Source organism: Drosophila willistoni (assembly GCF_018902025.1).
Source record: "Drosophila willistoni isolate 14030-0811.24 chromosome 2L unlocalized genomic scaffold, UCI_dwil_1.1 Seg168, whole genome shotgun sequence".
NCBI lineage: Eukaryota > Metazoa > Arthropoda > Insecta > Diptera > Drosophilidae > Drosophila > Drosophila willistoni.
The window spans coordinates 8,044,441-8,056,653 of record NW_025814047.1 but is presented as its reverse complement, the minus strand read 5'-3'; the positions used below and the strand labels follow the sequence as shown (position 1 = coordinate 8,056,653).

At 34.2% G+C, this 12,213-nt stretch overlaps 1 protein-coding gene across 3 annotated transcripts in view; it reads left to right on the top strand.

Moving 5' to 3' along the window:
• LOC6652140 (putative uncharacterized protein DDB_G0267716) overlaps positions 1 to 12,213 on the top strand; it is a 45,641-nt gene that overhangs the window by 21,706 nt on the left and 11,722 nt on the right. Inside the window, exon 1 of one of the 3 annotated variants that reach the window (XM_047009844.1) lies at positions 1,726 to 2,038. The exons of the other annotated variants lie outside the window; for them this stretch is intronic. Coding sequence (XP_046865800.1) covers positions 2,036 to 2,038 — 3 coding nt within the window. The 5' untranslated portion in view covers positions 1,726 to 2,035. Of the gene's footprint in view, positions 1 to 1,725; positions 2,039 to 12,213 lie in introns of those variants that run through there. 3 annotated transcript variants of the gene reach the window in all.

The following is a 12,213-nucleotide window of genomic DNA, read 5'->3' as shown; positions in this document are numbered from 1 at the left end:
TATGTACAATATATGTATGTTTGTATATGTATATGTATTGTGTATGCGTGTGAGCGGGAATGTTGTATGTATGTGTGTAATTATAATGAAGATGGGAAGGGCAATTGAAGATCGACGAAATAACGGTCGTTGACATGAGGGTAAAAGGATATTTATTTTATTTTTTAAAAATGTGTAAAAAAGGCTTGGGGTGGGGTTGTAACTCCCTGAACTATGCTATGCAGCTGCAACATTTCCTAACTGTATTCCTGAAAGGCAAATAAAAACCAAAATAGCAAAATAAATGCATCAGAATTGCTTGCGAATTATATGTGGATGGCAGCGGGGAGAGCATTCTATTGTGGGGGGCAAGATGTGGACCATAAGCATTTTTTGCCTTTTTGTTTTGCTTGGCTCATTTGGCACCGAACCTACACACACACACGCACACAAATGTAATCAGACATACAGAAATGCTCTCCCACCCACTCAAAATGAGAGTGATAGCCAGAGAGAACGAGAGAGAGTGAGGGAGTTTAAAAAAGAGAGAGCTAAAAAGAGCACAACAATTACAACAATTGCCGCTATTGTCATTACTTTTGGCCCATATTCAAACCGACAATAGTGGCCACAAGTATAGTACAACACGCAGCCATACAGGAGGATAATTTATTAAAACAATTTTTATTGCTAATATTATTAGGATTCTGTCGTTGAATTCTAAATGACGCCAGAATATAAATTTGTAGGAAATAACTTAAATTTTCGTTGCGTTTAAAATTATCTTGAATATTTGCACTTACATATGTAAAAGTAATAACCTACGGCCTAGGTCTTTCGATTTTATAATTCATTTCCCTTCGCCGATTAATTTGTACTAAGTTGGTTTCGAAGTTGCGTTGTTTTGTGTTTAACTTAATCAACTTTTTTAAAATTTCTGGAAACGACAACATGGATTTTGAACTCTAGACATTTTTTTTTTTACATTTTTACGTTTACGTTGTAGTTTTATTTTTTTTTTTACAAAATACCTGATAGTTATGAGGTTTTATTGGAATTAGTACCTGAAACCTATCTTTACATGGTTTGTTATAGAAAGTCTTGATTCACTTTGCGTCTTGTTTTTTTGGAACACAAAAAATTAAACTGCATAAGAGACCAAAATGTATCTTCAGTTTATAGTTGGGTCATAGCCCCATGGTGCACTAGTTATGTGGCCACTATTATAGAAAAACATAACAGAGAGCATAAAGACAGCTAAAATGTTCTTGCACTCTCTGTCTCTCTTTTCTAGCACTTCGTCGTGTTGGTTGAGCCTTCGGGCTAAAACAGTTCGGGTTTTAACGAATCTCCGTAGCATGTTTCGGTGTGTGTGCGTTTGTAATTGATTTTATTAGTTTTTGGTTTTTGTTGTGTGTTTGCTGCTGTCGACGCTGGCTTCGACGTCGACGTCGACGTATTCAGTATGGCTCGGCGAGACTATTCACAACGGCTGGGCGAATATTCACTATGGCTGAGAGAACTCGTGTGGCTGGGCGAATTGGCCTTTGGTTTTTTTTGAATTACCCGCCCTTAGTCATTGACTAAACGTGCAGCAGTGCGAACGCGCGCAGCGGCAAAAGAAAAATAAGAAATTGGAAATATATATTTTATTAATATTATTTTATTAAAATATAGTAATAAACGGAACAGAGTCTTCCGTGTTAACAACAACAACAACAACAATACAATTGTGTTTATTTGTGTGTGAGAGTAAATTTCCTTTTTCAACACGGAATCGGCACGCGTCCAACAAAACTATCTAACTAACTAAGTGCTTGACAAGAAGAAGAAAAGAACCCACGAAATTGAATTTGCAAAACTTTTGCAAAAACTTCTCTAAACATTTGAATATGTGTTAACAAAAAAAAAAACAACAACAATAACAACAAAAATCGAAAACTTTTGCAACTCTTTGGGATTAAAAGCAAAAACAACAACAAAAACAAAACAAACTTTTGCACCGACAAAACTTACCAGCAACAAAAATAAAGGATAATCAAAACCTCAAAACAAAATGGTAAATACTTTAAAAAACCCTTATGAATTTCACAGATATATAGAACCTAGATATACATATCTACAAATGTATATAAGTACATATACATATGATTCAGCGGATCATTTAGCTAATTTCTATTTTATGAGCTAATTTTTGCTGTGTTCGACCGCTCCTTAGTCTTAGTCATTAAAAAAAAAACCAACAACCATTTAGAAATAGAAAAAAGTATAAGAAGAAGAAACTATACAAACTATATATTACGATTGCATATTATAAAGATTTGAGTGTGTTTGTGATTTTTTTTTTTTTTATGGCACGCATTCAACGACCATAGAACGAACGTTGCTCGTTGCTTGTTGCAGTGACGTACTATACATATAAATTTGTCTTAATCTCTATTGCTTATTCTTGAATATTAATTGATTTTTATTCATTATATTTATTGGCATCTAACAATATCCGGAGAATACGTTTTTAGGCCCTTAAAAGGAGCTTAGATTTGTAATTTAGCACCACATAAAATCAAACTACATTAATCTGATATAGAATTTCCGCTTGGACTTATGCGGATATAATTGAGGAAACACATGCAAACACTAGAACACTTAAAAACTATATACACGCACACACATACATATACAAAATGATCTCGGGGGTCTTTGATTTTTGACCATACAATATGGGTCCCTTAAGTGCCTAACTCGACTGGTGATTTCCCGACCCAAAATATAAGGAAACGTTACACAAAACCTTGATAAATTTTCAATTCTCTTAAAAACTCGAAAATTAATTTCATTCCTATGGGATATAATTTAGGATTCTATTTACCAAGGGCACTGAAAGTGTTCCTATATAAACATTTATAAAATCAAAAAGGATAATGAAATGAACTGACGTTTTTTTTAGAACAAAATTCAACTAAACAAACATCTCGATAGTTTTACATCTCTTAAGGCGTACTTAAATTAATCGTCTTGAAATTGCAAATGTATAAATTTTATATAGACCAAAATTCTTTAACCATATGGGATGTATACATTTACATATTGCAATTTCTATTCATTCGAGTTTCTATGTGTGTGTGTGTGTGTGTGTGATTCGTGAATTTTGGCACATTAAGAACATCACAAAAGTGTTTTGGGGAAAATGAGAAATACTCGAATACTGAAATTATGATTATGATGTTGTTATAATTAGAGAACAACGAAAGCGAAAAACGATTCATAATTATTCAAAAATTGACTTAAAACAGCCGCCGCCATACATATTTCTAGATAGATATAGAAAAATACATATGTATGTATATATGTCATGTGTATATGTATATGAATGCCGACCACAGTCGTCGTCGTTCCCTCGTATGCCCAGATATCGTTCAGATAGATCTGTTTTGGCCATAAAGATTTTAGTTATGGTTTAGCATGTGCTCCACTCGATTCGCCTTTATGAGAACGCCCGTTTCTGGCTATTTTTAAGTGCAATCCACCAATACAAATGCAATTGGAAATTACACTTAAAGTGCTTAATCACAGCTGAATGCCCGATATTGCCGAGTAGCGTCGAAACTTTTACACAAATCATATTTTCGCTCCCTTCCTTCTCATAATTTTCCCGTGTTTTCCTTGGGCGCGTCTCTTGCGTCTCTTTCAATTTGATTTTTTTCATTTCATTCGTTTGAAAATGTTGTGTTTTCTTTTTTTGTTCATTGAGAAAAATGAAATGTGGTCCACAATGTTGTTGCTGTTGTTGTACTTATAATTAAAAGCAAAGTATGTTTTAACTCAACGAACTCAGGCCAATTTCCCATTACCAATACCGATTTCAATTTTCCCCAAAATGCGAAATAGCCACATTTGTTTTATTAATTGGTTATAGTTAACACGATATCGAGATGAATACATATATATGTAGATACATACATATGTATGATCGATAATCGTGGCATAGATTATAAATAATAATTCTTAATCATTAAATATTTGAGTTTCAATGGATTTAGCCCTGGGACAAGGTCACTTTAGATGACATTATTCATAGAAAAATGTTTGCAGTTTCCATTTTACAAACAGATTCAACAATATTAATATTTTAAACTTGAAAAAATAAAAATATATTTATTAAAATTCTTTAATTTACTTCCGAAATATATGTATGTAAGTGTCAACATTTAACTTTTCTGCTTGGTGATTCATAAAATCTTTTGCTAAATGGCATTCCGATATTTATTACAATGATATGAAAATATGCTGTAATCACAAGACTTCTTAATACATATATCTAAATGGTATGTGAGCATTTAATCTTTGTAATAAGAGTTTTTCGTTTTGATATGCGAAAAATAAAAATGAATAAACATTCTTTGCATTCTTTTAACGTGCAAAATACTTCTGAAGATAAAGTTTACAACTAAATACTGAAGTGGAAATAAAGACTTTTTACCTAGTAACTTAAAATTGATCTGATATCAATTGCAATAAAATTATTATTTTGCTCTATAGGTTTTCATTGAGTTGGGGATTCAAAGGGCAAATATTTGTTACCATAATAAAATTTCATAGTGCATAATGAATGAATAATGCTGATCTATATGCTTCTCATTAAATTAGTCACTAGCTATTTGCCAAATATAAAAAAAATAAAATTTATTCAAATGGCAATTATTTGAATACAACAATTTTCATTTATGGTATGTGTGCATCTTCTTTGCGCTTCTTTTGCTTCCTCTTTTGTCACTATCATCATCCCATTTGTTTCTCTCATTTCACCATCTGGCGGACCGGACCGGCTGACTTGACTGTCTGTGTGGCTGGGTGAATGTGACTACTTAATTTCCAAGTGCCATAAAAATATGTAGACCCAATCACATTTTCTATGGCGTTGAAAATCAGTTTGGCTTATTTATTATAGCCAATGCTTATAAATATTTAAAAAGAAAAGAGCTTTAAATGAAATAAACAATTAGGTTTATTTATTGGCACTCAATTGCCGACAGAGAGAGAGAGTGAGAGAGAGATAGAGAGGGGGACAGGGTGGTCAAAATGGGAGACCTAAAGTACTCAATGCTGAAAGGTATTTGGGATTCTGTTTATGTTCAATTGAGTCCCTGTCTATAATGTAAAACGATCTACTCCACACATACATACCCTGTAATTCGCTTCATTTAAATGCACTGTCGATACAGTCAAGGTTCGTAAATTAGAATCACTTGACTCCAAAGAGTTATTTTCTATCCTTTACACGGACTCATCACCTTACAAAGACAAAGATAGGGCTTTAATTACTAGATTTAAATGTAAATTTATGACAATCATATTTGGCGTTACTCCCGTATGAATTAAAAGTCACACCCCAATGAATTAGGTCTTAATAAAGATCGAGAATATATATGTGTATGCACTCCATATTCTCTGGCTATAAATATTGTATGCTAATTCGTTCCATCACTCTTTTCAGTCAGTCTTTTAGTGGAAACTCTAAAGAAAAGCATAGACAATGAATGCATATGTCCATCTATCAGTCAGTCAGTCAGTCAGTCACTCAGTTAGCCAAATGGCTTGAGTCATTGCATCCTTATTTGATTTTAAGCCGAAACAATAAACTGACCATCAATCAAATGTTTTTTCTTATACTTTTTATTTTGATAATGCCGACCCCAAAAACTTGACAAATCAGTTAGCTTAGTACTTGGTGCTTTTTAGATCTAACAAGAGAATGTCTACAATACCAGAATGTAATTAAATATTAATTAAAACATTGCGCAAAAGACCACAATTTCATATGTATGTATAGACCAATTGGTTATGTATAATATATCAGAGGAATAGACGGACGGACGGAGAGACAGACGGACGGACAGTCAGTCGTCACCCAAAAACAACCCATTCGAAGTCGCTTCAATTAAAGACGATTTAAATTTATAGATACACGATTGGCCAATGCAACAGAAATAATAATAATAAAGATATGGGAAATGGGGGGCGGAGACAGTAAGACAGTGACTGAAAGAAAGGCGGAGGCCATACTACATATGTATGTATGTATATCTATACAATACATAACAAAAATGTCTTAATTAATTTTAATTATTTTCAATGGGGAGCGAGCAACTTTCAAGGCGCACAAACTAACATAAGACCCGCGCGATAAGAACGGCAACGGCAGCAATTAAGTAACGAATTAATAGCATTTAGTTTAGACATACATATACACATATATCTACATACATATGTATGTGTATATAGGGGTACCCTTAGGCTTAGCTCATGTGACAATTGCCTTATAGAAAGACCTTAACCCGCTCTTGCTACCAAATTAACAAAAACAACAACCAAACTCCACACACACACACACACACAAATAATTGGGGTAAAGTTTTTCACGCCAACTAAAATTAGGGAACATTTATACATATATATTTTTTTTTCCATTTCTCTCTAATGTTTATTTTAACCGACAAATGGCTGCAGATGCGGGCCTCATAACCGATTCCGTCCTACTGTCAGTCCGTCAGTCAACAGAAACAACAACAATGAGTATTCCACGATCTGCCGCCCTCTTCCCCGAAAATGAAATAAAAAGCCCATTAATTTATTTGTCTGCAACATGCAAACCAATTGACAACCAATCGCAATTAGTCACAATAAAATAAAAACAAAATCCAACTAAATGAAGGGGGGAAAAACGCATTTTCTTTACATTTTTCTTCAGTTTGGACTTCTATCAATTAATAAGAACTATTTCTTGTTTCTCGTCTTCAAGTCATAAATTATGACAGCTTTATGAATCCCATGGATCTCAGGTAGCTCCACCTGGTAACGCCCCAAGTTGTCGGCGCCTCTGCCCGACCCATCCGAAATGGGGCAAACCAGAAGAACAGAACAAAATAACTTAACTCTTAACAATTAATCATGGCCAAAACGAAGACAAAGGCTTTTAAAACAGAAAAACATATGCCAAAAATATTTAAACACCATCTTTTATATTTTTATGAAAATTTAATACTATTTCCATAAAGAAGGAAATGTCTTTTTACTAAGAAAATGCGTATTATTATTAGTCATAGCTAAAACATTTTACTTAATCCCTTGTGTATCAAACTAATAACTATTTCTTAAGAAATTTTAAAAACACTTTTGGGTACTTTATTATCGGGAATTAAAACAATGAAAATATTATTATTATTTTTTATTTTGTATTTTTAGAGAAAAGTCAAAAATTGAAATATTTTGCCAGAATTATAGTCTTAATATCTAATTTAATACCTTAAAAAACAAACTATAACAATTCTGCGACCTCCCTCTTCATTCAATATAATCTCACCCCTTAAAATCGCTCATTTTCTTATATATAATATTACCAAAAAATGCATTCTTTAATCAGATGAAAATGTTGCTCCGAATTTGCATATTTCGCAGTCTCAAATAGGAGAAACAGAAAATTGTGATTTAATTAATACCAAGATTTGCGTACTTACTGTATATAAGGGGGTAAAAGTGAGTTTTAAAGGGTTCTATGTATACAAAATCCTGTTAGTCGGTCAGATGGCAACAAAAATGAATTCAATGCAAAGAAAACAATTTATACTTCTACCCTCGGTTTGGGCCTTGACAACTTTTTTTTTGAGTTTCGTACTTTTTTGGATTTGGGGTTGGGCTCCGTGCACTCTAATAATATAGGATTAATATTTCAAAGTGCCATTGTGTCGACGATAGCATCTTTTTAGTGTCTATCTCTCCGTCGACAACTGCGCAATTTGATGCCAAGGGAAGTGCCTCTATGTGTAGATGGGTTTTAAATAGAAATTTAAGGCAACCATCGAATAATTGAAACGCAGTTCTAACTCGCTTGGAATTTAACTGAGAACTTAATTACCAAACAAGAAAAAAAGTATAAGTATACCAAAAATGTATACGGTAGGTATTTTATATCATAAATTTGAAGTTATTGTTGTTGTTGGTTTTTGGTTTTCTGTTTTAAGTTTCTTCGAAATGAGTGAATGAACAAACATTATTAGTTTGCTGCTTAATCGCATAACCCAAATCATTTGTCAAGAATTAAGAGCTGAATCTTAGCTGGGTGTGTGTGTGAGTGAGTGAGTTAAAAGATACAAATACGAAATCAATGCGAATTCGGTATAAAAAAAGCTGACGACATTTCGTTGATCCTCTAAAATCGAGACTAAAATCAAAGACACACACAGGAAATCTGTGCCCAGTCATCATCATCATCATCATCTTCTTCGTCATCGTCATCGTTGCTAGGTGGGGGAGTTTTACCTGAATGAATCTCTGGAATCGTCTGCCTTTTATTATCGACGAGTTCGTGCGATCGCATTGGGAAGGCATATTAAGCCAAAGCAAAAACACAAAACTCCAAAAGAAGAACGAAACTCTAACTGAAAATGTACAATCAAGATTAGGATTTAATAATTCAAAGTGAGTATCTGCTACTCCTCTCGCTCACACACACACACACACTCTCTCTCTCTCTCTCTCTCTCTTTCGCTCTCTGTGAGATCTGTTAAATGAAGGGGATTAGCTGTCGTCGTCGTCGGCGTCGGCGTTGGAACGAGTCTAATGCGAGAGTGTGCGTACTTTAAGTAAAAACTGAAATCATGTTACGTTTTTCTCCCCCGCCCCAACTCCTTCTTCTTCTTTTTCTACTTCTCTTCTTTTTGACAAATTCGAAAGAAATTAAACAAGCTAAAATATAGCTGAGGTAGATTATGGTAGGGGGCAAGAGGGTGTGCTAGTGCGGTAGTATGTGTGTGTGTGTGTGTGAGTGCGATACGAAAGGAAGTGGTGGCAGGCAGCAATGCGCAAGCGTTTCGAGCTATTAAAATACAGAACACACCCAAAAATATTTTAACGACAACAAAAAAGAAAAAAAAAAACAATCAAAATGAAAGAAAAGACAAGAGAAGAGGTGAGTTGTGGGGAGGGGGGCAAATCAACGAAGAAAGACGAACGACAAACGATCACCATAACCGACGATCATCACGATGATGACGGACAAGACATGGATGACAAAAGGCAGTCAGAGAGGAGTAGAAGTTAAATCAGAGAATTCTCCCTCTCTCTATCTCTCTCTCTCTCGGCGACGGGGTGACAACGCGCGATTTATGCTCAAGTTACGCGTTGATGCATAAGTTATGATGCCTCCTCGACAGAAAGTATCTCACAGATATACACATGCCCATGCCATATGACAAAAGACATCAAACTGCGAATTAAAATGCTCCCCATACAAACAAAAAAGGACAAATGGCCTTCATGTGAGCTAAGCCAAGCCAAACCAAGCCGAGTTAAGTCGAGCCGAGCATATCACACAGCTGCGCGCACTGTCATTATTTCAATAACTGGTTATATTTAACCCAGATGCGTTAACATCAAAAATACAAAATACTTATTCTACAGCCCTTCAAGAGGGGAGGGGGTAGGGGTTGGCAAATTATCAAAGTGAGAAATTATCATACAAGTTATCGAAATTTTTCATCTTGTTCTGGGGCGAATTTTATAAGAGAAGCAGCTTCTATGACATAAGGCTTGTCCTGAACCATTTTCACTCAAGTGGATCCCGTGTCCTTAGATACTTGTTCTTTGTCAAATAGCAAAGTCGTTTCTATGACCTTAAATTTGGCCTAATTTAAATGCCCTGCTAGACCTATGTAATGGTATGAGAACCACTGAAAATCGTCATACATAGTACATATGTATTTATTCATAGATTGAATGAAATGAAATGAAAGGAATCAAATAATGTATTTATCAATGGGAAGAAAATTGTATTAATCAAATGCGAAATAAACATAAAAATATTTTTCTTCCAATTGTAAATTTACTTAGACAGATTAAATGATCAGAATTTGTTTTTTTTTTATTGAATAGTCACCGTTATTAATTTATGAATAATTTAATGGTTAAGCTTAATAATAAATTTATGCATGTATATGTATGTTGTCTAAACGAATATCTCGCTCTATATGAGTCATGCATCATAGTTGGGGGAGGAGAAGGATAGACGAAAGGGAGGGAGGAAAGGTAGACGTCGGCGCAGGCGCAGCAGTTGCTGATTTTGTGGTCCAGTTGATATCAGAAGTCTTGGTTTTGGCCGAATGGCTTGGCTTTGGCTGCTGCTGGCGTTTTGGGGGCTTATTGTTGTTGCCGGGTCTAGATTCTAGATACCCACCGTTGCGTCCAGGTGTGCACTATATACATACAGACAAACATATGGAAAAAATGTGCAAGCTGTGTTCAAAATCATACAAGAGATATGTATGTCTGTATGTATTTATAGAAATATGTATCTGAAATAGTTGTTGGACTATTTTTTTTTCTTATTTTTTTTTTGGTGTTTAGCGATTTGACCGAGTGCCTTGGGCATTTGTCACCCACCTTCCAGCCAGAAAAAGAAAAACCAACAACAAAGACAACTTAATTAGCGTCATCTATCACATGTCTCTTACCCTACATAGTAGTTCTTAGAGTTAAAATTTTATAAGCCCCTCTAAACGATGCAATTAGCAATTAAATTTCAGTTCAATTTAATGCAAAGTAAAGTCAGTTGACTTATTTATCAATTATATAGACACAAGGTGCGTCGAGTAGATAAACAAAAGAGCTCAACATTCATGCACACGCACACTCACACACACACACACACACACATTCAGACACACACAAATTATGTAGCCTTAACAATTTGTTGTTGATTTAACAGACATAGAAACGAAAATCACTCCCATGACTTTAATTACAATTTAATATTTATTTAGTTCGATAAGGCAGCGGCAAAAAGGTAATTATTGTATAATGGTGAAAATACTTATGACTACACCTAAACTTACAAACACACACACACACACACACGCACACATAGACAAACTTATGTAGATACTATATGAGGCCATCAATTGGGGGCGACTTTCTTGTGTAAATTTACTTAACTTCGTCACTGATACCAATTTAATTTTCGTGGCTAATTAAAATTTAAATCTTGTCTTTATACATATGTAAATGCTGCTTAAGGCATATACATACATACATACATACGTAACTTTATATTAAAAAGTGCCGACCCCTAATTCACTATCTTAAAGATAATACAAAAAACTTGTTTACATAGACTTACGACTGTCCTAAAATTAGTCATTTCATGGCATGACTTTTGACTATCCATAAGTATTTCAGTTAATCCTGATCAATATAAAAAAACCTGAGTATTTAAAGTATAAACTTGTATTAAATTTGTTGTTTAAGTGATTAGTCTGTTTAATAGATTTACATTTTGATAAATTTAATCAAAATTTCTTTAAAATCCAACAATTGTAAATCAATCGCTCTAAGTTTTGTATTCATTTGATTACCAATTGATGTAATTTTTTCATTAAATTCGATACACTTTTGAGCTCCAATTTCTAATTGACAATATTTAAATGGATTTCAGTGCATTACTCTCATCTTAAGCTCCAAAGAAATGGATTCCGAATAGTCTTAAACACATAAGTCGAACACTTTCCATAATGTTTGGCATAATTCTTTACTTGACTTAATTAACTTGGATCACGTTACCATCACTAAGCCTAAGTACACACATCCGCTCCTAGTTTTCAATTTTTTTAAACTTTACGTAAAACTACAACGGGAAAGAGTTATAAACTATACAAAGAAGGCGTCACCAGGCTAGGCCAGACCACACCGGAGCAGGGAAATGTCTTTGGGTGCGTTTTTTTATTCGTTTCGTTTCGTTTGGTTTCTCTCTTGTTTTTTTGTTTTTTATCAGAGAATAAGTTAACACTTTTGTTGGTCTTACTGAGGGCATAATTAAACAATTTGTTATACGTTATGCGCATTTAATTTAATTTCTTTCTCCTTTGGCTTTAGCCGACTTACCGACCGACCAACTGAACGAACGAGCTGGCGACCTAAAGATGATAAGCTCATAAAAACACGCCTAAGTAAACATTTAAATTGCCGATTGCAAAATGCAAAATATATAACGATAAGGAAGATTACAATGAATGGTTAACAAAAAGAAAAAAGAACGTTAAAGTGCCAGCTGCATTTATTTGTTGTGTGTGTGTGTGATCTAATTCTTCTAATGATTCCCACAATGTGACACGACTTTGGCAACAAGGATTAATAATTTAAGAGTTAACCCAAAAAATGTATCTGAAAGATAGGAATTGAATGCGG